The 25,046-nt window shown below is 42.3% G+C and overlaps 1 protein-coding gene across 1 annotated transcript in view; it reads left to right on the forward strand.

Annotated features, from left to right (window-relative positions):
* LOC116968635 (dimethylaniline monooxygenase [N-oxide-forming] 5-like) overlaps window positions 1-6,677 on the forward strand; it is a 16,043-nt gene extending 9,366 nt beyond the window's left edge. Inside the window, exons 5-9 of the mRNA XM_033015399.1 lie at window positions 295-437; window positions 2,424-2,623; window positions 4,018-4,370; window positions 5,236-5,308; window positions 6,302-6,677. Of these exons, the coding sequence (XP_032871290.1) occupies window positions 295-437; window positions 2,424-2,623; window positions 4,018-4,370; window positions 5,236-5,308; window positions 6,302-6,647 (1,115 nt within the window). The 3' untranslated portion in view covers window positions 6,648-6,677. The remainder of the gene's footprint in view (window positions 1-294; window positions 438-2,423; window positions 2,624-4,017; window positions 4,371-5,235; window positions 5,309-6,301) is intronic.
* Window positions 6,678-25,046: the final 18,369 nt, after the last annotated feature.

The raw sequence follows: 25,046 nt of genomic DNA on the forward strand, positions 1-25,046 counted from the left end.
GGGCCCTGGTGAGACCACACCTGGATTATTGTGTGCAGTGTTGGCATGTTGGCCTTCATAACAAGATGAGTTGAGTATAGGGGCAAAGAGGGCCTTTTGCAGTTGTACAGAGCTCTAGTGAGACCACACCTGGAGTATTGTGTGCAGTATTGGTCTCCTAATTTGAGGAAGGACATTCTTGCTATTGAGGGAGCCCAGCGTAGGTTGGCCGGTAGGGGCTGAAGGGCCTGTTTCCACACTGTATCAAACTGTGACTCAACCACTGATGTTCTCAATATTCTCGGATTATTCCAGGCATAACATCTTTCAAAGGCCGATATATCCACAGCAAGGAATACAAGGATCCTCAATTATTTGAAGGAAAGAATGTCGTTGTGATTGGGATCGGGAATTCTGGAACGGATATTTCCGTCGAAATCAGCAAAATTGCAAAACAGGTGCGTAACAAAATGAGGGATACGGCCTAGTTAAAGGTACCCATGCATCGAACCATCGAAACATAGACAATAGGTGCAGGAGTCGGCCATTCGGCCCTTCCAGCCAACTGTGATCATGGCTCATCATCCACAATCAATGGATTGCCTTCTCCACATATCCCTTGATCCCGTTAGCCCCAAGAGCTAAATCTAACTCTCTCTTGAAAACATCCAATGAATTGGCCTCCACTGCATTCTGTGGCAGATAATCCCACCGATTCACAACTCTCTGGGTGGAAAGGTTTATCCTCATCTCAGTCCTAAATGGCCACAGATTCACAACTCTCTGGGTGGAAAAGTTTCTCCTCATCTCATTCCTAAATGGCCACAGATTCACAACTCTCTGGGTGGAAATGTTTCTCCTAATCTTAGTCCTAAAAGACCGACCTCTTATTCTTAAACTGTGTGTGGCCCCTGGTTCTGGACTCCCCCAACATCTAGAACATCAGGGCCTTGGTGAGACCACACCTGGAGTATTGTGTGCAGTTTTGGTCCCCTAATTTGGGGAAGGACATTCATGCTATTGAGGGAGTGCAGCGTAGGTTCAACAGGTTAATTCCCGGGATGGCAAGACTGTTACAGCTTGCAAGATTAGAGCACATGGTACTGGGAGAAGAGTACTGACATGGATAGAAAACCGGTTGGCAGAGAGGAAACATAGAAACATAGACACATAGAAAATAGGTGCACAAGTAGACCATTCGACCCTTCAAGCCAGCACCGCCATTCAATATGATCTTGCCTGATCATTCACAATCAGTACCCCGTTCCTGCTTCCGGCCTAGACAAAGTGCTGGAGTAACTCAGCGGGTCATAAAGTCATAGGTGATAGGATCAAAATTCGGCCATTCGGCCCATCGAGTCTACTCCGCCATTCAATAATGGCTGATCTATCTCCTAACCCCATTCTCCTAGCTCCTAACCTCATTCTCCTGCCTTCTCCCCATAACCCCTGACACCCACACTGATCAACAATCTTTCTATCTCTGTATTTCCATCAGGGAATTCAATGTTTGTACCAGAGTCAATATTTGAGATAAGGTTATATGTTGTAAGTTAATGAGCAATGTTTACCTGATTGCAAACACAATTGGGTCCTTGTACTTGGAAAACAAATTCTTGTGAAATGTCTCAGTTAGTTTAGTTCTGAGATACAGAGCGGAAAAAGACCCTTCGGCCCACCCAGTCCGTGCTAGCCGACCAGCGATCGCCCGTTCACTCACTGGTTCAATTTGATCGCACTTTCATTTCCACTCACTAAATACTCGGGGGCAGTTTTATAGAAGGCCAATTAACCTCCTAACCCGCACGTCTTTGGGACGTGGGATGAAATCCGAGAAACCCGGAGAAAACCCTTGAAGTCACAGGGAGAACTTGCAAACTCCGCACAGACAGCTCCCGGTCGGCACGGACTCGGTGGGCAGAAGGGCCTGTTTCCGCACTGTATCTCTAAATTAATTCTGTGTCTTAAGATATGCACAAGATGCTGGAGTAACTCAGACAGCATATCTGGAGAACATGGATGCCTGGCCTGCTGAGTTACTCCAGCACGTTGTGTCTTTATTTGATCTGAAGAAGGTTCCCGACCATTTGTCTATGCCGGAAGCAGGAACGGGGAACTGATTGTGGATGGTCAGCCATGATCACAATGAATGGCGGCGCTGGCTCGAAGGGCCAAATAGTCTACTTGTGCATCTATTTTCTATGTGCCTATGTTTCCTGTCTCGACCCGAAACGTCACCAATACTTGTTCTCCAGAGATGCAGCCTGACCCGCTGAGTTACTCCAGCACCTTGTACCTGTCCACGTTCTCCAAAGATGCTGCCTGACCCACTGAGTTACTCCAGCACTTTGTACCTGTCCACGTTCTCCACAGAGATGCTGCCTGACCCGCTGAGTTACTCCAGCACTTTGTACCTTTCCACATTTCATTCATTTTTCTTCCAGGTTTTTCTGAGCACCAGGAGAGGGTCTTGGGTGTTGAACAGAGTTGGGGGTCAAGGATACCCAGGTGACATGGTTTATAGTCGACGTTCGTTCCAATTGCTGAAGGATCTCATACCACAGCCCATCATGAATTGGTTCTTTGAGCGATCATTGAACAAGAGATTTAACCATATAAACTATGGGCTCCAACCAGGCCACAGGTAAGATCTTCATTGGGAAAGGATCATACATCCATTACATCTCATAACAAGAGGAGTATCGGAGCAAGGAGGTCCTACTGCAGTTGTACATGGCCCTAAAGAGCCCACACCTGGAGTATTGTGTGCAGTTTTCGCCTGTTGACTTTCATACAAAGAGGAGTGGGGTATAGAAACACAGAAACATAGAAAATAGGTGCAGTGGTAGGCCATTCGGCCCTTCGAGCCTGCATCGCCATTTAATATGATCGTGGCTGATCATCCAACTAAGTATCCGGTACCTGTTTTTTCTCCATACTCCCTGATCCCTTTAGCTACAAGGGCCACATCTAACTCCTTCTTAAATGTAGCCAATGAACTGGCCTCAACTACATTCTGTGGCAGAAAATGTATAGGAGTATAGGAGCAAAGAGGTCCTTCTGCAGTTGTACATAGCCCTAGTGAGACCACACCTGGAATATTGTGTGCTGTTCTGGTCCCCTAATTTGAGGAAGGACATTCTTGCTATTGAGGGAATGCAGCGTAGGTTTACAAGGTTAATTCCCGGGATGGCGGGACTGTCATGTGCTGAGAGAAAGGAGCGGCTGAGCTTGTACACTCTGGAGTTTAGAAGGATGAGAGGAGATCACTTTGAGACATATACGATTATTAAGGGTTTGGACACGCTAGAGGCAGGAAATGTTCCCGATGTCGGGGGAGTCCAGAAGCAGGAACCACAGTTTAAGAATAAGGAGTAAGCCATTTAGAATGGAGATGAGGAAACACTTTTTCACACTGAGAGTTGTGAGTGTGGAATTCTCTGCCTCCGAGGGCGGTGGAGGCCGGTTCTCATGATACTCTTAAAGATAACGGAGTCAGGGGATATGAGGAGTAGGCAGGAACCGGGTACTGATTGTGGATGATCAGCCATGATCATATTGAATGGCCCCTTCCTGCACCTATTGTCTATTGTCTGTTGTCTATTGGATCATAGAGCCATTGACACGTCGAGCCATTGTGTAACAGAGTGTTAAGTCTATGGAACGAGCTGCCGGAGGAAGTAGTTGAGGCAGAGACTATCAGGAGACTTGGACAGGGACGTGGATAGGACAGGTTTGGAGGGATATTGGTCAAACGCGGACAGCAGGTGTGACTACTGTAGATGGGGCATGTTGGTTGGCGCGGACTCGGTGGGGAAGGGCCTGTTTCCGTGCTGTATGTCTAAACTAATCTAGTGTGTGAACGGGCGATCACTGGTCGGCACGGACTGGGTGGGCCGAAGGGCCTGTTTCCGTGCTGTATCTCTAAACTAAACTAGTGTGTGAACGGGCGACCGCTGGTCGGCGCGGATTCGGTGGGTCGAAGGGCCTGTTTCCGCGCTGTATATATAAACTAAACATTGTTTATCGTGATCACAGCATTCTCAGTCAACACCCGACGATCAACGATGATCTGCCAAACCGCATCATTTCGGGCAGAGTTCTGGTCAAACCTAATGTCAAGAGTTTCACCGAGACGGCAGCCATATTCGACGATGGCTCAGTTGAAGAGATCGACTTTGTGGTCTTCGCCACGGGGTATCAGTTTTCATACCCGTTCCTGGATGAGTCCGTGGTCAAGGTGGAAAATAACCAGGTGGACCTGTACAAACTCGTGTTCCCGCCCGCAATCACCCACCCAACTCTTTGTATCATTGGCCTCATTCAACCACTGGGCGCCATCATGCCCTTATCAGAACTACAGGCTCGCTGGGCTACAAGGGTTTTCAAAGGTAGGATGTCTTCCTCTACGGGTGTGTTAGTGTGTGGTGGTCGCTGATTCAAAGACTTGATTCAATATCCACAGACTTGTGGCCTCCTAACCCCATTCTCCTGCATTCTCCCCATAACCCCTGGCACCCGCACTGATCAACAATCTATCTGCTCTGCCTGAAACATATCCACTGACTTGTGGCCTCCTCCACCGTCTGTGGCAATGAATCCGACAGATTCTCCACCGTCTGGCTAAAGAAATTCATCCTCATCCCCTTCCTGATGGAACGTCCTTTAATCCTGAGGCTGTGACCTCTGGTCCTAGACTCTCCCACTAAGGGAAACATCCTCTTCACATCCACCCTATCCAGGCCTTTCACTATTCAGTGAAGTTTCAATAACCCCCCCCCGCCCCCCTCCCCTCGTTCTTCTAAACGCCAGCGAGTTCAGGCCCAGTGCCGATAATGTGATCATGGCTGATCATGCACAATCAGTACCCCGTTTCTGCCTTCTCCTCATATCCCCCGACTCCGCTATCTTTAAGAGCTCTATCTAAGATAGAGCCCACCGAGTCCGTGCCGACCAGCGATCCCCGCACACTAACACTATCCTACACACACTGGGGGACAATTTACAATCTTTACCGAAGCCAAATAATCTACACACCTTTGTAGTGTGGGAGGAAACTGGAGCACCAGAGAAAAACCACGCAGCTCACAGGGAGAACGTGCAAATTCCGTACAGACAGCACCCGTGGTTGGGATGGAACCCGGATCTCTGGCGCTGTGGGGCAGCAACTCTACCGCTGCGCCACCCACCGTGACGCACTTTAGCACTAAATCATTAATATGACTGATAATTTAATATATTTTTCCAATTTTTCAGGGGATGTCAAACTACCATCGACAACCGATATGATCACGGACATAATGGAGAAGAAAGAAAAGATGTCGAACAGGTAAAGGGATTCTTAATTCATAGCATTATATATCCATCCATCTCTGGGGGTCGTGGAGTCATAGACAGGGGGGTAAAAAAGAGAGAGGGAGAGGGAGAGGGAGAGCGAGAGCGAGAGCGAGAGCGAGAGGGAGAGGGAGAGGGAGAGGGAGAGGGAGAGGGAGAGTAGGGAGAGGGAGAGGGAGAGGTAGAGTTACTTGGCTGCGTTCGCTGTGATATTTCTCTTCGGTATCTTTCTCTTTCTTTCTTTTTTCTTATCTCTTGCTCTCTCATCCTCTCTTCTTCTCTCTCTCTCTCTCTTCTTTCTCTCTCTTCTCTCTTCCCCCTCTCCCGTCTCTCTCTCTCTCTCTCTCTCTCTTCTCCTTCTCTTCTCTTCTTCTCTCTCCTCTCTCTCTCTCTCCTCTCTCGTCTCCTCTCCTCTCTCTCTCTCCTCTCGTCTCTCTCTCTCTCGCTCTCTCTCTCTCTCTCTCTTCTCCTCTCTCCTCTCTCTCTGCTCTCTCTCTCTCTTCTCGCGATCTCTGAGAGGCGCTCAATGTTTTGTATCTAGAGCCGCGCGCGAGAGAACAGGTGGTTCTCCATCTCTCATACAGATCGATCTGCAGAGACCGCTATCTCTTCGCTGAGACTTCTCTTTCTTAGCGCTCATCTGCTATCTCTCTCTCTCTAGTCTCGAGATCGGCGTCTCTCTTTTCTCTCTCTCTCTCATCTCTCTCTCCTCCTCTCTCGTCGTCTCTCTCTCTCTCTCTCTCTATCTCTCTTCTCTCTCTCTCTCTTTCTTCTCTCTCTCTCTCTCTCTCTCTCTCTCTCTCTCTCTCTCTCTCTCTCTCTCTCTCTTTAGAGAGAGAGGGAGAGAGAGAGAGAGAGAGAGTATGTTGAGGTCCATGTGATACGATCCTTTCTACGACACATCTGTAGACGTCACTAAGTCTCTGATCTCCTGAAGACTCCTATAGGAAGAGGTGACCCTCTAAGCTAAGCGTTGCCTTTGTTCTAGATACGTCAAATCCCAACGCCACACCATCCAGGTGGACTACATCGCTTACGCTGATGAATTGGCCGATCTCATAGGTGCCAGACCCAACCTCAAGAGTCTTGCTCTTCGAGATCCAAGACTTGCCTACCATGTCTTCTTTGGACCATGTACACCTTGCCAATATCGCCTAGCTGGTCCAAGGAGTTGGGGGGAAGCCAGGGAAGCCATCCTGACCACGTGGGATCGTGCTATTCGACCAACCAAGACACGCACATTGGTGCAAAGTCGTAGCGATCTCCCAATTCCTCTGTTCTTCAACGTCCTTGCCTTCCTGTTGGTTATTTGTGCAATCTTGTACTTCGTCTAGACAATTGGCCCTGAGTTTAGTCTAGGTTGGAGATACAGCGCGGACACATGCCATTCGGCCCACCGAATCAATAGACAATAGGTGCAGGATTCGGCCATTCAGCCCTTCGAGCCAGCACCGCCATTCATTGTGATTAGGGCTGTTCATCCACAATCAGTACCCTGTTCCTGACTTCTCCCCACATTCCCTGACTCCGCTATCTTTAAGAGCCCTATCTAGCTCTCTCTTGAAAGTATCCAGAGAACCGGCCTCTGGGGCACATAATTCCACAGACTCACAACTCTCTGTGTGAAAAGGTGTTTCCTCATCTCTGGTCTACATAGCTTAACCCTTATTCTTAAGCTGTGCCCCCTGCTTCTGGACTCCCCCAACATCGGGAACATGTTTCCTGCCTCTAGCGTGTCCAAACCCTTAATAATCTTATATGTTTCAATAAGATACCGTCTCATCCTTCTAAACTCCAGAGCGTAAAGCCCAGCCGCTCCATTCTCTCAGCATATGGCAGTCCCGCCATCCCGGGAATTAACTTTGTGAATCTATGCTGCACTCCCTCAATAGCAAGAATGTCCTTCCTCAAATTTGGAGACCAAAACTGCACACAACACTCCAGATGTTGTCTCACCAGTGCCCTGTACAACTGCAGAAGGACCTCTTTGCTCCTATATTCAATTCATCTTGTTATAAAGACTAACATGCCATTCGCTTACGTCACTGCCTGTTGTTCCTGCCTGCTTACCTTCCTTGACTGATGAACAAGGACCCCCAGATCGCGTTGTACTTCCCGTTTCCCCAACTTGACACCATTTAGATAATAATCTGCCTTGTATATTAGTATAACATAATTTTTAATTCGGAAATACAATCCACAGAAGCAATTAGAAGGGACTGGGAACAAGAATTATCTATAACAATTCCGAAAGACAAATGGGAAAAACACTTGCTATATGTACATAAATGCTCGATTAATGTAAGACACGACTTAATTCAATTTCAAATGTTACATAGATTATATTACTCGAAAACCAACCTGAATAAAATTGCTCCCATCTGTGATAAATGCTTATCTCAAAACGCTACTATAGTACACTCTTTTGTCTCCTGCATAAAACTTCATAAAATTTGGAATGAAATCTTTGGAATTTTCACAAAATTATTTAAAATAAAATTGAACCCCAATACATAACTGATTAGCTTCGGATCAACGGAAGACGGATGTTAGCTGACCTTGTTTCAAGAATGTCTACTTAATTCTGGCGTAATAACGGCAAAAAAGACATACTTAAATTCTGGGAAAATGCACCCACACCGACACTCAAAATGTGAATTTCAAATTTGTGAGAAATGTTACACCTTGAAGATATGAGATTCGTCCTATCAGGCAAATCCGACAAATTCTTAAAGATTCGGTCTCCATTTATCGAATTATTACAAGCACGTGGAGCAACACAACCTTAGAAATTAACGGTTTCAGGACCGGGTGAAGGGTTGGTAAAGATATGGAGGCACATCCCTTTCAATTTCTCTCTTTTTTTTTCTTTTCTCGTTTGCTTTCCTCTATTCCTTTTCTTTTTGCTTATTTCAATCACCATGTTTTCTTTTTCGAGCTATATAATATTCTCTCTCTATATATTTCTTGCTTTTCTTATTCTTCTTTTATCCTTTACATGGACATGACTTTAGAATTAAGGGACAGAAGTTTAAGGGTGACATGAGGGGGAACATCTTTACTCAGAGAGTGGTAGCGGTGTGGAATGAGCTTCCAGTGGAAGTGGTGGCGACAGGTTCGTTGGTATAATTTAAAAATAAATTGGATAGGCATATGGATGAGAAGGGAATGGAGGGTTATGGTATGGGTGCAGGCAGGTGGGACTAAGGGAAAAAAGTTGTTAGGCACGGACTTGTAGGGCCGAGATGGCCTGTTTCCGTGCCGTAATTGTTATATGGTTATATATGTTATATCCTAGTAAATTGAAAATAAGAAGCTGTACATTAAATATAATATGTTATCTATGTGTTATATTATTGTACATCACTTCTAATAAAAATATTTTAAAAAATAATAATAATCTGCCTTCCTGTTTTTGCTACCAAAATGGATAACCTCACATTTATCCGCATTAAACTGCACCTGCCATGCATATTCCCACTCCCCCAACCTGTCCAAGTCACCCTGCATTCTCATAGCATCCTCCTCACAGTTCACACTGCCATCCAGCTTTGTGTCATCTGCAAATTTGCTAATGTTACTTTGAATCCCTTCATCCAAATAATTGATGTATATTGTAAATAGCTGCGGTCCCAGCACTGAGCCTAGCGGTACCCCCACTAGTCACTGCCTGCCATTCTGAAAGGGACCCGTTAATTCCTACACTTTGTTTCCTGTCTGCGAACCACTTCTCTATCCATGTCAGCACTCTACCCCCAATATCATGTGCCATAATTTTGCCCACTAATCTCCTATGTGGGACCTTATCAAATGCTTTCTGAAAGTCCAGGTACACTACATCCACTGGCTCTCCCTTGTCCATTTTCCTAGTTACATCCTCAAAAAATTCCAGAAGATTAGTCAAGCATGATTTTCCCTTCGTTAATCCATGCTGACGCAGACCGATCCTGTTACTGCTATCCAAATGTGCGGCTATTTCATCTTTTATAATTGACTCCATCATCTTACCCACCACGGATGTCAGGCTAACTGGTCTATAATTTCCCGTGTTCTGTCTCCCGCCTTTCTTAAAAAGCGATATAACATTAGCTACCCTCCAATCCACAGGAACTGATCCTGAGTCTATAGAACATTGGAAAATTATCACCAATGCGTCCACAATTTCGAGAGCCACTTCCTTAAGACCACCAGGCCATGGGGATGTATCAGCCTTCAGTCCCATCAGTCTACCCAATTACATTTCCTCCCTAATGTGGATGTCCTTCAGTTCCTCCGTCACCCAGGATGCTCTGGCCACTAGTACATCAGGAAGATTATTTGTGTCCCCCTTAGTAAAGATGGAGTCCGTGCCGACCAGCGATGGCCCGTTCACACACTAGTTTAGTTTAGAGATACAGCGCGAAAACATAGACACATAGAAAATAGGTGAAGGAGTAGGCCATTCGGCCCTTCGAGCCTTCACCGCCATTCAATATGATCATGGCTGATCATCCATCTCAGTATCCTGTACCTGCCTCCTCTGTTTACCCCCTCATACCTTTAGCCACAAGGGCCACATCTAACACCCTCTTAAATATAGCCAAAGAACAGGCCCCAAACTACCTTCTGTGGCAGAGAATTCCACAGATTCACCACTCTCAGTGTGAAAATGTGTTTCTCATCTCGGTCCTAAAAGATTACCCCTTTATTCTTAAACTGTGACCCCTTGTTCTGGACTTCCCCAATATCGGGAATAATCTTCCTGCATCTAGCCTGTCCAACCCCTTAAGAATTTTGTAAGTTTCTATAAGATCCCCCCTCAATCTTCTAAATTTTAGTGAGTACAAGCCAAGTCAATCCAGTCTTTCTTCATATGAAAGTCATGACATCCCAGGAATCAGCCTGGCGAACCGTCTTTGTACCCCCTATATGGCAAGAATGTATTTCCTCAGATTAGGAGACGTAAACTGTACGCAATACTCCAGGTGTGGTCTCACTAAGACCCTGTACAACTGCATTAGAAGCTCCCTGCTCCTATTCTCAAATCCTTTTGCTGTGAAGAATTGCATGTAGAATTGATGCTTCTCGTGGTATCGTTGTGAGGAACCAAGATACAATTGTTGGATAATAATTCTGCAGGATTGTCAAATGTGGGATAGATGAAATCAATACAATCCTCCAGTGATTCTGCTGATAGAAGCATGTATTGTGGGATTTCAATTTCATCGTCTTCATTCTTTAAAATCATGTCTTCAACTTTCAACAAAAATTGAGAATAGTCGTCTTCTCCCTCTGTCAATCGCATACTTGTGTGCAATTGAAACTTGGTGAAAAGTCTCCACGAGTAGGAATTCTTGATGCAGGTATTTTCAACATCAGCATCATTTCCCCTTTTCACCACAACAAGTAGTTGTCGCAAATCGCCACAACAAACGATAAGAAAGCTGCCAAATGGCTTATTGTTGCTGAAGACATCGTGAAGATTTCTGACCACCGCTTCAAAGCTTTCTCGCCTAATCATTGGGCATTCATCCCAAACAATACCTTTCACTTGCCTCATGAAATGTGCCGTGTTAGGGTTATTCACGATGTTGCACAATGTATCCTCGGCCACATGGATGGGTATCTTGAATCGAGAATGTGTAGTTCTTCCACCAGGCATTAACGTAGCTGCTATCCCAGAGGATGCTACAGCAACAGCCACATCTCCTTGACCTCTAACTTTTCCTGACATTATGTCGTAAAAGCAGCCTAAAGACAATTTCAGTTGTTAATGAACACTGAATAATTTGTGCAAAACTTTTTTTTAAGGTGGGGGTTGTCAGGGTGGGGTGGGGGGGTGGCAAATGTCGTGCAGCCAAGGGAGGGCCACAGCTTCAGGCGGGGGTTCTCGTGAGCTGATGAGAAGGGGTGGGGCTGTCCTCATGCAGGGGATGTGGGCGGCTTCAGTAGAGGGTGCATCATATAGCCAGGCGAAGGGCAGCGTCTTGAGGTGGGGGATGTCAGTGGAGGAGGGGGGGATGGTGAGTGACTTACTCATGGCCTGTGGACTCACTCACTCACTGCCTTGGGATTAACTCATGGCCTTTGGTCTGACTGACTCTCACAGCGTGTGGACGGACTGATGCCCGACTTCTGGAGTCACGGCCGACTTTTGTAAACTGAAAACTTTAACATCTACATTGAGGAACAGCTTCTTCCTGACAGCCATCACGTTATTAAACATAATAAATAAGCTCTGAGCTACGAAAGTATATTATTTGTACAATTTGTTGATCACACACACACTCCACCTCACACTCACTCACACACAAACACAGACTCACATACACAGACTCATTCACACACACACAGACACATTCACACACAGACTCATTTACACACACATTCACATACTCATTTACACACACATTCTCACACACAGATTCATTCACACACAAACACAGACAGAGACTGATTCGCTCACACACACACATTCACATACACAGAGACTCATTCACACACACCGAGGCATACCCACACACATTCACACACACACACACGCACACTCACACACACATATTCGCACACACAGACTCATTCACGCACACACAAATTCAATGACACAAACATTCACACACACTAATTCGCACATACTCATTCAGACTCACTCACACACACACACACACCAACACACACATACACACAGACACACTCATACACACACACACAGACTCATTCACACAAACACACAGACTCATACACACACACAGACTCATACACACACACACACACACACACACACACACACACACACACAGAGACTCATACACACACATACACATAGACAGACTCATCCCCCACCTCAAGACGTGGCAAACGTCGTGCATCCAAGGGAGGGGCACAGCTTCAGGCGTGGGTTCTCGGAAGCTGATGAGGAGGGGGGGGGTTTCCCCCATGCAGGGGATGTGGGCGGCTTCAGTAGGGGGTGCATCCTATAGCCAATCGGGGTGCAGCGTCTTGAGGTGGGGGATGTCAGTGGAGGGGGGGGGGAGTGATTTACTCATGTCCTCTGGACTCACTCACTGCCTTGGGATTAACGCATGGCCTTTGGACTGACTGATTCTCACGGCTTGTGAACTGACTGATGCCCGACTTCTGGAGTCATGTCCGACTTTTGTAAACTGAAAACTGTTACATCTACATTGAGGAACAGCTTCTTCCTGACAGCCATCAGGCTATTAAACATAACAAATAAGCTCTGAACTAAGAACCACTACATTATTTGTACTCTTTGTTGATCACACACACCCTCCACCTCACACAGACTCGCACTCACACAAACACACTCACACACACATACTCGTTCACACACACTCACACACTTATATACACAGACTCATAATACAGACTCATATACACACACTCTCATATACACGCACATATTCACACATACACACACACTCATACATTCATATATACACACACTCATTTACACTCACACACAAACTCATTCGCACACACACACACACACACAGACTCATTCGCAAACACATTCTCATACACACAGAGACTCATTCACACACACTTATACACACACACTCATTCACACTCACACACGGACTCATTCACACACACACTCATCCACACACACACAGACTCATTCACACACAGACTCACACACGCACACACAGACTCATTCACACACACATATTCATTCACACACACACATATTCAGTCACACACACATATTCACACACATTCATACACACACACATACACACACACACACACACATTCACAGACACTCTCAACCATACACATATATTCGCACACATATATTCACACACACACACAGATATACGCAAACGCACATTCACACACAAACACATTCACACACACACATATATATATTCACACATACACACATATTCACACACACATATTCACACACACACACAATACTAAAATGCCAAGTAACTTCAGAACGTTTTATTTAATTTTTATTTGATTAGAAGTACAATAATGTGGTACATTGTAGATACCTAATATATTGACATGTTACATTTCATGTACAACCTCTTTTTTTAGCAGTAAATGGAAGAAAAGAAAGAGAATAGTAGAAAAATAGAGAAGTGCGTGATATCGAACAGTGAAGTGAAGGAAAGAAGAAAAGAGATAAAAAATAGAGAGAGAAAAGCGATAGAAAACAGGAGAAATAGCTATTTATTATTGTTGACCACCCTTCAGCCGATCCTGAAACAGTTAATTTCTACAGTTATGTTGCACCATATGCTTGTAAGAAGTCGAAAAATGGTGACCAAATCATTAAGAATTGGTCTGCTTTGTCTGTTAGGAAGAGTCGCAAAAACGTGTTGAATATACAATGTGTAAAACGAATCTTTAAATCCTGGTCTGGAGGCTGCTGCTGAAACAAAATGCTGCTTTTAAATAACATCTAACAAACAAACCAGAGACAGCGCAGCAAAGCCATGAATTATTCAGCAGCGGCTGCACTTGCCGCCATCTTGACGTCACCTTCCCGCTGCTTGCCACCAACCGTAAATTACGTCAGCCACGCTCTTGCAACCCAGCAAAAATCACAGAATGAGCGCCAATTTTAAAATTAAACAAAGTTCTGATCAAATAAAATGTGTATTCATGATTTATCTATCAGAAAACGGTTGCAACTATTTTAAAACCCAAGAGAAACAAATTTGCAAACTCTTTACAACATATACATTTTATTTTCTGTAAACATTTATTTTAAACACAATAGAAACAAATTTGCAAACTCTTTACAACAAATATTTTCTTTTCTGTAAATATTTATTTTAAACAGCCAACAGAAACAAATTTACAAACTCTTTACAACATTTCCTGAAGAAAACACACAAACACACTCACGGACAATACTAAAATGCCAAGTAACTTCAGAACATGGTAAACAGACAGTGTATAAAACGAACGATTCAAACGTTTAAAGCCTGCTGTAGAGGCTGCTGCTGAAACAAAAATATGCTTTAAATAACATCCAACAAACACACGCTTACCATAGACAAAGCAGCCAGCTCTGTTGAATTATTAAACAGCGCCTGCACGCTGTGTCTTTTGCAGTCAGCGCCTGCACGCTGTGTCTTTTGCAGTCAGCGCCATCTTGCCACCAACCGGAAATGACGGCATCGACGCAATCTTGCCGCTAACCAGAAGTGACGTAATCGACGCCATCGTGCAACCCAGCCAAACCCACAGAATGAGAGCCAATTATAACCTTAAACACAGTTCTGATCTAATAAAAATGTTTATTCATGCTTTATCCATCTGAAACCGGGAGCAAGCAAGCGTTTAAAAACGTCAAGCAATTGCGGGACAAAACACGTTGCAAGCAAGCACACATACACACACATTTACATACACACACACATCAAATCTTTAAAGCTTGCTGTGGAGGCTGCTGCTGAAACAAAATACTGCTTTTAAATAGGATCCAATAAACACACACTTACCACAGACAGGGCATTAAATTCATGAATTATTCAGCGGCGACTGCACTTGCCGCCATCCTGACGTCACCATCCCGCCGCTTGCCACCAACCAGAAATGACGTCATCGACGCCATCTTGCCGCTGACCGGAAATGACCGGCAATCAAAAAAGGGCTATAGGTCTATTGTGAGTTAAGGTACAGGGGCATATCTATCCATGTATAGGGAGGTTGCACGTAAGGTCACTGGGCCATAGGGCTTGACGCACGGAGGTGCTCAATCCATCCGGAGCACATCCGTAACCTCCGGTATATGTTATTAATGCAACAAACGCGTACTTTCCTACCTGTGATAAACCGCCAAAATGTTGAATTTTTGCGCTGTAAGAAATTGTGGAAATCGGGGTAAGTGTGAGAGACATGTACCCTACTTTAGAATTCCAAAAGTGAAGCGAAATGAAGTTGAAGAGAAGCGAGAGCTGAAGGGAGAACAGCAGCTAAAGTGCTTTGCGAACATTGGCCGTGCAGATATCGGATTTAAAAATATTGGGAATTATCGCGTTTGATCACTGCATTTCATCAAGTAAGGCATTATTTGTGGTCTTTCTTGATTCCTTTGGTATCTAAAAAGTCTCAGAAGTGATAAATCTGGCTGTAAATTTTGCTTCAGATGCGTTTTTCTTTTTGTATGTAAAAACACGCTTGAGAACCATGGGCGATTTAAAAAGAATTACAGCCAGATTTATCACTTCTGAACCTTTTTAGAAATATTTTCATGAAAAAAAACACTATTAATGCCTCAGTTGATTAACTGCAGTGAGCAAACGGCCAATGTTTGCTAAGCACTCTGGCTGTTGTTGTCCATTCAGCTCGCACTTCTATCTACCGTAATTTCTCCTAATTTTGGAATTCTGAAGTAGGCTAAATATCTCACACGCTTATCCCGATTTCCATAATTATTGACAGCGCAAAAATGACAATTTCGGCAGGTTTTAACGGGCCCGCTGGAAACAATGGTCAGTGTTTACCTGCAGTTCATCGCGTGTACTGCACTTGGCGTAGTGCAGCAACAGTACAGGTCATGGGTCGTGAACCGACTGCCGTGAAACCTCCCTATTGCGAGTGTATGTACAGGGACATATCTATCCACGCACTGTATACTTGAATACAGTGCTTACATACATAACACCATACATTAATATGTATGTTATGTTTTATATTTTGGCAATATAATGATGTATTTTATCATGCCAATAAAGTTTTTTTAATTGAAAATTCAAAATTTAAATTGAAATTGACTGAGAGAGAGCCAGTAAGAGAGACAGAGAGACAGGGCGAGAGAGAGAGACAGAGTGAGACAGGGAGACAGACACACAGAGAGACGGAAAGAGACAGAGAGATGGGGAGAGAAAGTGACAGAGAGAGACAGAGACTGCCTGCAGCTTGTCCAAAAGGCCGTAGCGAGACTCCTGACGGGCACCCGAAAAAGGGACCACATCACCCCAATCCTGGCCTCTCTCCACTGGCTCCCTGCGTGGTTCCGTATACATTACCAGACCCTCCATTATGTCTACAAAGCCCTCTATGGGCTTGCTGCCTCCTACATTAAAGTCTTCTCACCCACCACTCCACCTCCAGGTCCCTCAGATCGGCCGACATTGGGCTGCTGAATAATACGCGGTCTATGCATAAGCTTAGGGTCGACCTCGCCTTTGCGGTTGCAGCTCCTAGACTGTGGAGCAGCATCCCCATTCCCATCAGAACTGCCCCCTCCATCGACTCCGTTATGTCATGACTAAAAACCTATCTATACTCCCAGGCCTTTCCTGACGTCAACTGAGCGAGGGCTATATGTATATACTAGACTAAGTGGGACCCTTTGGGACCCAGCATCATCACCTCGGAGCTGAGGCAGTGTCCCGGCGGCAGCGGCCACCTGGCCCGACCGCGGGCCCAGTGGACGACATCGTCGGGAGCTCGCAGGTCACAAGTGGTGACCTGTTCTCCGGAGCTCCCGGAACAACAGCTGCGTCCGCTCGACTGGAGGGCCTCAGCTTCGGCAGCTGCGCCCACCCCGGGCAGCGGAGTTGAACCGGCCCGTTTGTGGAGCTTGGATTCAGCCGCGGGACGGACATTACTTACCATCACCCGGAGGGGTCAAAACATCTGAAGCCTGGATCGTCTCGGCGCAGAAGGAGAATAAGAAGGGATAAGACAAAGACTTAAGATGTTGTCTTCCACCACAGTGAGGAGGTGCCTGGTGAACTCACTGTGTTGGATGTTAATTTGTGTTTATTGTGTGTTTTTGTCATTTTTACTATATGTAGGACTGCAAGGCAACAACATTTCGGTCAGACCACAAGGTCTGAAAGACAATAAAGGCTATTTTGACTTTGACTTTGACACGGGAGGGCTGGACACCAGTGCAATATTCCACATCTCCACCATTTCCAACATTGCTGGCCGGGGGTGCGGCACTTCCTGTTACACTGTTGTTGTCCGAAGGTACTGTTTTCCAGACGGCTAGTATGGGGTTTATGGGCCGAATGGATTTTTGGGTTGGCAGCTCAGTCACTGAGGGCTGGCAGTACAATCACTTGGACCTGGCATGCTGGCGGCTGAGAAACTGCCAGAAATTCTGACCAAAACAGGTGACAGACTGTAAAAAGGGGAAAAAGATGGACTGAATGGATTATTTGGCTGGCAGTTCAGTCACTTGCGGCTGGTGGGCTGGCAGTTCACTAACTCACGGTCCGTGGGCTGGCAGTGCAGTCACTCACGCCTGGTATGCTGGCAGTTCACTCAATCACCCCACCTACCTTCACCCCCCCCCACTCTGCTCCTTGCCATTCCCCTCCCTAACACACATTCAGTGCATCTCCCCACAACCTCCCCCCAATGCACTTTTAGTGGCTCTCCCACGGAGCAGCCATCCCTGCCTATTAGGTTCCCATTGTGATGAAGAGCACACAGGCATCAATAGTGCAAAACGATTTATTAAAGTTTAAAATGTTAATGATTGTTAAAATATAAGAACAATTTTAATGTTAAAGATGAGAATTATTAAGTTCTTACTTGTTGTGTCTCTTGCTGTGTTCTGCTGCACACTGCCTCTTGATGACTATTTCCTGTTAATAAAAAGAGACAATTTTAATATAGAGAAATTCAGCAGTCAAATTTTAAGAAAGAAAATCAGAGAATTTATCCCAGAAGTCATCATTCGACTTCCGGTGGAGCCATGTTGCGGTGAGGGCGCAGCATTGAGCTCAGCTCCCGTGAAATCGCGGGAGTGACGTCATCAGAAATCGACGGAAAAAATCGGAGTTTAACGGGACCTTTAGATGAGAAAAGGAAAACACTCACGAGGACCCAGGAACGCTACTATCAGACTCCAGGTTCAAGATGACTTGGAAACTCTTCAATCAACTGAAAGCTCAGAAGAAGAGCTTAATCTCCAACAAGCAGCATCTGAAATGGCTACAAGAGGAGAGACAAAAGAAAAGGAGGAGCTGAAACAGCTGGAACAAACGGTAAGTTCTAATCTTACTAAAGATCTCACTAAAGACTTCTCCGAAATGTTTGCCAGTATGAATACTACACTGGAGAACAATCTCTCTAAACTGGAAGTTAACTTGTCTAAGAAAATTGATACTGCTCGGGAGGAATCAAAGGAAATGTATACTTCTCTGAAGCAGAAATTCAGTGACTTTGATCAAAGAACAACACTAGAATTTGAGAGTATGGAAAGAGATTATAATAAGAAATTTGACACGTTGATTGAAGAGACGAAACAATCTGACAAGTTGACAGAAGAGATTACGACTGAAATGAAGGAGACGGCTCATGAAATATCGATTTTGAAAAAGGAACCAAGTGATAATCGGGAGCAATTGATTAAATTGACGGACAAATGTCAAGATTTGAAAGCGAGATCAAGGAGACTGAACTGGATTATAGGAGTAAAGGAGGGACGAGAGCATGGAATTGATATGCCTGAGCTTGTCTCCAAAATACTCAAAGAGGTGTTTAAGTTGAAGGAAAACGTGAGGATTGGTGTGGCTCATAGAGTGGGTCCCCGCCGAAGAGAAACAAATGCTCCCCCATGACAAATTATTGCGAAGTTCATAGATATTTCAACCCCAGAAAAACTCCTGAAGATGATACCACACGGTGAAAGGCTTATATTTGAGGGAGAGACCGTGAGATTCTACAGGGACTAACCCTACCCACGGGAAGTAATGGAGAAAAGGTATCAATTCAAAAAAGCAGGTTATACTTTGCAAGGACAACGAGGGGTGAGATACGGCGTGGTCTATCCGGCAAAGATGATGATTTCTTACAAAACAACTCAACGTTCATTCAGGTATCCGGAGCAGGCATTTAGGTACGCACAGGAGATTGTACAGAAAATTGAGAAGGACGAGGATTAAATCTTTTAATAAAAGTCTGTATTACAATTAAGATGACGGACCTGCTCCAGACACTAACCAGACGTTTTTATCTCAATGGAATGTGTTTTCAATAACAGAGTTCAGGTTTCACCTTGAACGGAAAATTAGAAGATAAACAATGGAAGAAAAAAAAAGACAGGCTGAAGAAAAATAGCAGAATTGATATTAGGGACTGAATTTAAAGCTTTAACTATTATAATGTAGACTTAATGTAAAAAATTAACTAATTATATGAAGCTAATATTACGAATCGAGGTTTAAGCTTTCATATAAGTGTTATACTAATAGGACTAACAAACATATTAATTAATTGAGGCTGGGGATAAAGGCTTTATAGGGGAGTCGATGGTCATTACTAACAGTTAAATAACTCTAATACAGCTGAAATGTAAGGAAATATATCCTAGGATGTATTCTAATACTCAATAACTAATGAAAATATGCATAAGAATATTATAATACTGTAAATCTGTAGTAAAGGGGGAGGTGTTAAGGATTTTGAATAGTTCGGACGGGAAGATGGTTACTATTAAGATAAAGAAAATTAACCCTTGGAACAGGCTGGTAATTAAATACATCTCTGAGTACAAGGACAAGGCATGTCCTTGTGTTTTATGATTCCATGACTGTAAGTATGGAATAAGAATTATAGAAGGTTTAAAGTTTGGGTATTTAAGAGATTATGTGGAAAAGTAATGATGATGATAATTTTCTATGATGAAATCGTTGTTGTTTATTCGACTTGACTGGTTATATATTTTTGCTCACTGTATGTTAAGATTGTTGGTTATATTAAGGGGAAAATGCATGCTATTGGCTATGACAGCTTAATTAGGGGGCTGAGCTCAATGCCACAGAGGGTAGTCGAGGCCAGTTCATTGGCTATATTTAAGAGGGAGTTAGATGTGGCCCTTGTGGCTAAGGGGATCAGAGGGTATGGAGAGAAGGCAGGTACGGGATACTGAGTTGTATGATCAGCCATGATCATATTGAATGGCGGTGCAGGGCCGAATGGCCTACTCTTGCACCTAATTTCTATGTTTCTATGTTTCTAAGGTACAATTCCAACTGCGGAAGTCAATAATATTCTGGCACCCCAGGTGGCAATGAGAATTTAAGGTATCCCTTTTTTGATACCTTAAAATCACATTTTTTTAAATAATTCACCGTTATACGGTTCACTTAATAATAGTATTCTGTTTTTCCTAACTATTTTTCATCGCACTTCTTTTTTCTTCCGATGTAAAATAACGTTAACAGGGGACGGTTTCCCAACACCCAAAACCTCAAGGTATTTAACTACACCACATGAATTAAAACTAGCAAAACTAATTAAGAATGCAAGACATTAGGGGAAAAAAGAATGGAGGAATCACATTTTGTAGTTGGAACATTAGGAGTGCGAATGAATCAATTAAAAGGGGAAAGATTATGCCTCAATTAAAATATTTAAAGGTGGATATTGCGTTTTTACAAGAAACGCATGTGAAATTACAAACACAGATGAGACTAAAAGCAAACTGGATAGGCCAAACTTATTATTTGTCATATACTTCTAAAGCTAGAGGCACGGCTATTATTATTCGGAAAGGTATACGATTTATATTAATGAACATTACATCTGATAAAGAAGAAAGGCATACTGTAGTGGCAGAATAAATTTATTCTACACCACTGACACTGATAAATATTTATGCTCCAAATTTTGATAACCCACAATTTTTTACGAAAATCACGGATATAATAGATGTATAATTACCAAAATGTAATATTAGGGGGGGATTTTAATTGTGTTATGGATACATATTTAGATAAATAAATAAAAGTAAGGAAGAGTAAGGTTAAATCTAAAACTAGTGAATTTTTAAACATATATATATATATATATATATAAAACACTAATATAACAGATGTATGGAGATTAGTCAACCCTGCGGGAAGGGAATACTCGTTTTACTCAGCGGTACATAAAACGTATTCAAGAATTGATTATTTCTTAGTGGACACAAAATTAATTCCATATACGATTAACCCTAAATATCACAATGGCATTACTTCTGATCACTCACTATTGACCTTTACTTTAAAACTAGAGGGAACGCCAGGCATAAAATCGTTTTGGAAATTTAATACACAGTAAATTAATAACCCACAACGTTATGAGTATTTAAACCAACAAATGGAATTATTTTTTGATACAAATGAGACACCAGGCATTTCACCATCTTTATTATGGGAAACTTTTAAGTCATTTATACGTGGAGTTATAATCTCATATCAAAGTTACCAAAATAAAAATTACTCCATAGAACAAGAGACTTTAGAAATGGAAATTAAAATATTAGAATTAGATAACGCAAAAGACCCCACTATAGATAAACATAATAAGATCACATTATTGAAATTTAAACTTAATCGAATATTATCGGCAAAGAGTAATACGATTATTTCTGATCACAAAACAGGCACAGTTTCAATTTGGTGTTAAACCACATAAACTTCTAGCGAGACAATTGATGAAACTGGAAAATGAAAAGACGATTACTAAAATCAAATCAGAGAATTGGGAACTATTAACGTTACCCCAGGATATTAATAAAATGTTTGCCCAATTTTATCAAAACTTATATACGTCTAAAACTAAAATAGAAGACAATAAAATTGTAGATTTTTTGGATAATTGTAATCTGCCAAAATTGGATATTTTGGAACAAGAGGAACTAGGAGCACAGATCACAAGGGAAGAAATAAGTGAAACAATAAAATAGCTGAACAATGGGGAAAACGCCAGGACCAGATGGTTTTAATAATGAATTATATAAATGTTTTCAGGAGTTAATGGTACCACGGCTACTTAAATTATATATGTATGCCTTTACCGAAGATACATTACCAGAAACATTAGCAGAATCCACAATTACGCTAATACCTAAAAAAGATAAGGACTTAGAAGAACCGGGCTCATATAGAGCCATATCACTCCTAAATACAAATCAGAAAATTCTAGCAAGAACTTTATGAACAAGAATGAATAAATATATTAATAAATGGTTAAATCCGGACCAAACGGGGTTTATACCTAAAAATCAATCATCTAACAATTTGAGACGCCTTTTAATATAATGTATTCATACATAACGGAAAAGGAAGACTTATCAGTTATATCTCTGGATGCATAGAAAGCTTTTGATCAGGTAGAATGGCAGTATTTATACAAAGTACTCCAAAATTTAATATGGGATAGAATTTCATCAGATGGATTAAATTACTATATGATAAACCAATGGCAAGAATACTAACTAATAATATGTTATCTCCAAAATTTCAATTATCGAGGGGCAATGGGCAGAGGTGTGTTTTATCACCCCTGCTATTTACACTTATGATAGAGCCGCTTGCTGAAAGGATACGAAGGCATCCGGATATTCAGGGAAGTAATACTAAGGATACTAGTAATAAAATATCACTATATGCAGATGATATATTTTTATATATCACAAACTCCCAAACGAGCATTCCGAATTTTAAATGTAATAGAGGAATTTGGCTCTTTCTCTAGTTATAGAATAAATTGGAATAAAAGTGAAACTATGTCATTAAAACCGCAGAAAGCGAATCACCTATTAAAATTTCTATTTAAAATTGCAACGGAAAAAATTAAGTATTTGGATATTAAAGTTACTAGAAGATATAAATCATTATTTAAGGCTAATTTTATACCAATATTAAATACATTTGATTCCTTGATTACATTTTGGAGAACGCTCCCACTATCATTAATCGGCAGAATAAACGCTATAGAAATGATAGCGCTACCACAAATAATATATTTATTCCATTCTATACCAATATATACACCAAAACATTTTAAAAAAAATTAGACTCGAATATTTCTAATTTTATTTGGGATTATAAAGCACATAGAATTAAAATAAATCACTTGTGCAAACCCAAAGAGATGGGGGGATTTGCACTACCAAATTGTCTATACTATTATTGGGCAGTACATATTAAGAATATAATTTATTGGTTGTATAGTTCTGCTCAACAGTTGGAATGGATAAGAATAGAGAAAGAGGATTGCATCCCCTACGATTTAGGAGCGATCAACTTTTCCCCAAAAAAGCTGAATAATATGTTATATAAGTAGAATCAAATTATACAAAATACAATACGAATCTGGAAACAAATAAAATTAACTTTAAAATTAAGAAACGTATCAGTGCTAACACCAATAGTGAATAACCCAGTATTTAAACCATCTGGTGTGGATAAAACATATAAACAATGGGAAAGAGTGTGATTAAAAAGGTAGGTGATTTGTATGATTTGGGAAATCTATTATCATTCCAACAACTAAAATCAAAATTTAAATTGAATAACAATCAATATTTTAAATACCTACAGGTATGTGATTTTATGAAGAAATATATACCAAGCATCCAAAGTATAATTTTAGATCCTCTGGAAGAAGTAACGAATATCAAGGCGGGGTCAAAAAAATTAATATCATACTTGTATAACAGTATTTTAAACATAGAATTACCATCAACAGAGGCAATTAGAGAAGACTGGGAAAATAATTAATGACAAAAAACTCAAAAGAAACATGGGAAAAATATTTGATACATATACATAAAGGTTCGATCAACGCTAGACATAATTTTATTCAATTTAAAATTTTACATAGAATATTACAAAACTAGGTTGAATAAATGTTATCCAAATATTTCTCCCATTTGTGATAAATGTCTTTCTCAAAATGCCAATATTACACACTCATTTGTCTCTTGTACAAAACTTTATAAATTTTGGTGTGACATATTTGATATATTCTCAAAGCTATTTAAGACAAAAATGGAACCTAATACTGAAATGATTATATTTGGAGTAAGTGGAGATGGGAACAAATTAAATACACACCAAAACTCATTTTTCAATTATGGGTTAATAACAGCAAAAAAACTCATACTTAAATTTTGGAAAAATGCTAATATACCAACATTTAAAATGTGGATCAGTAATATGCTGGACACAGCACATTTGGAAGAAATGAGACTCCTCCTAATAGACAAACAAGACCAATTCCTAACGAGTTGGTCCCCATTTATTGATTTCTTGGATTCATAGTATGAAAATTAAAAGTTTCAGGTATGGGTGAAAGACGATTCAGAATATAAAAAAATAATCTCCCTGTGGCGATTGAATAATCTCCCTCCTGTTCTCCTTCTTCACTCATTCCATTTTTTTCTAATTTTTCTTTATTTGTTTTTCACTCACGCTCACTAGCCTATCCTTCACTTTTCACAACATCTTTTTCCTCTCTCCTTTCTTACTTTTCTCTTTTAAAAAAAAGGAAGTTGTACAGAGAATGTAATATGTTAACACAATTTTTGTACCACTGTATTGTACTAACTTCTAATGAATAAATAAAAAATTATAAAAAAGTATTTCTCTGGTGTGTATGCGCTGGTGCTTCCGCAGCCCCCATGCAGTGGGAGCAGCTGCTCGCTGGCGTTGGCCCGCCGGTGCTGCCGCAACCCCCGCCAACTGTCAAACGCCTCACTACAGTGCGGGCAGTCGTAGGGCTGGTCACTGGTGCGCACGTGCTGATGAGACAGGGCATGGAAGGCCATGGCAAAGCACTCTCTACACACCAGGCTAGGGATGGGACTGTCCCACCCGCTGGTGGGACAGCAGCTTGCTGGAGCAGGTGAAGCCCTTGCCGCACTGGGTACAAGTGTAGGGGCGTTCGCCAGTGTGGGTGGGTTGGTGCTCCAGCAGCTTGCTGCATCTGGTGAAGCCCTTGCCGCACTGGGCACAGGTGTAGGGGAGCTCGCG

The sequence above is a fragment of the Amblyraja radiata genome, chromosome 45, assembly GCF_010909765.2.
Source record: "Amblyraja radiata isolate CabotCenter1 chromosome 45, sAmbRad1.1.pri, whole genome shotgun sequence".
Lineage (NCBI taxonomy): Eukaryota > Metazoa > Chordata > Chondrichthyes > Rajiformes > Rajidae > Amblyraja > Amblyraja radiata.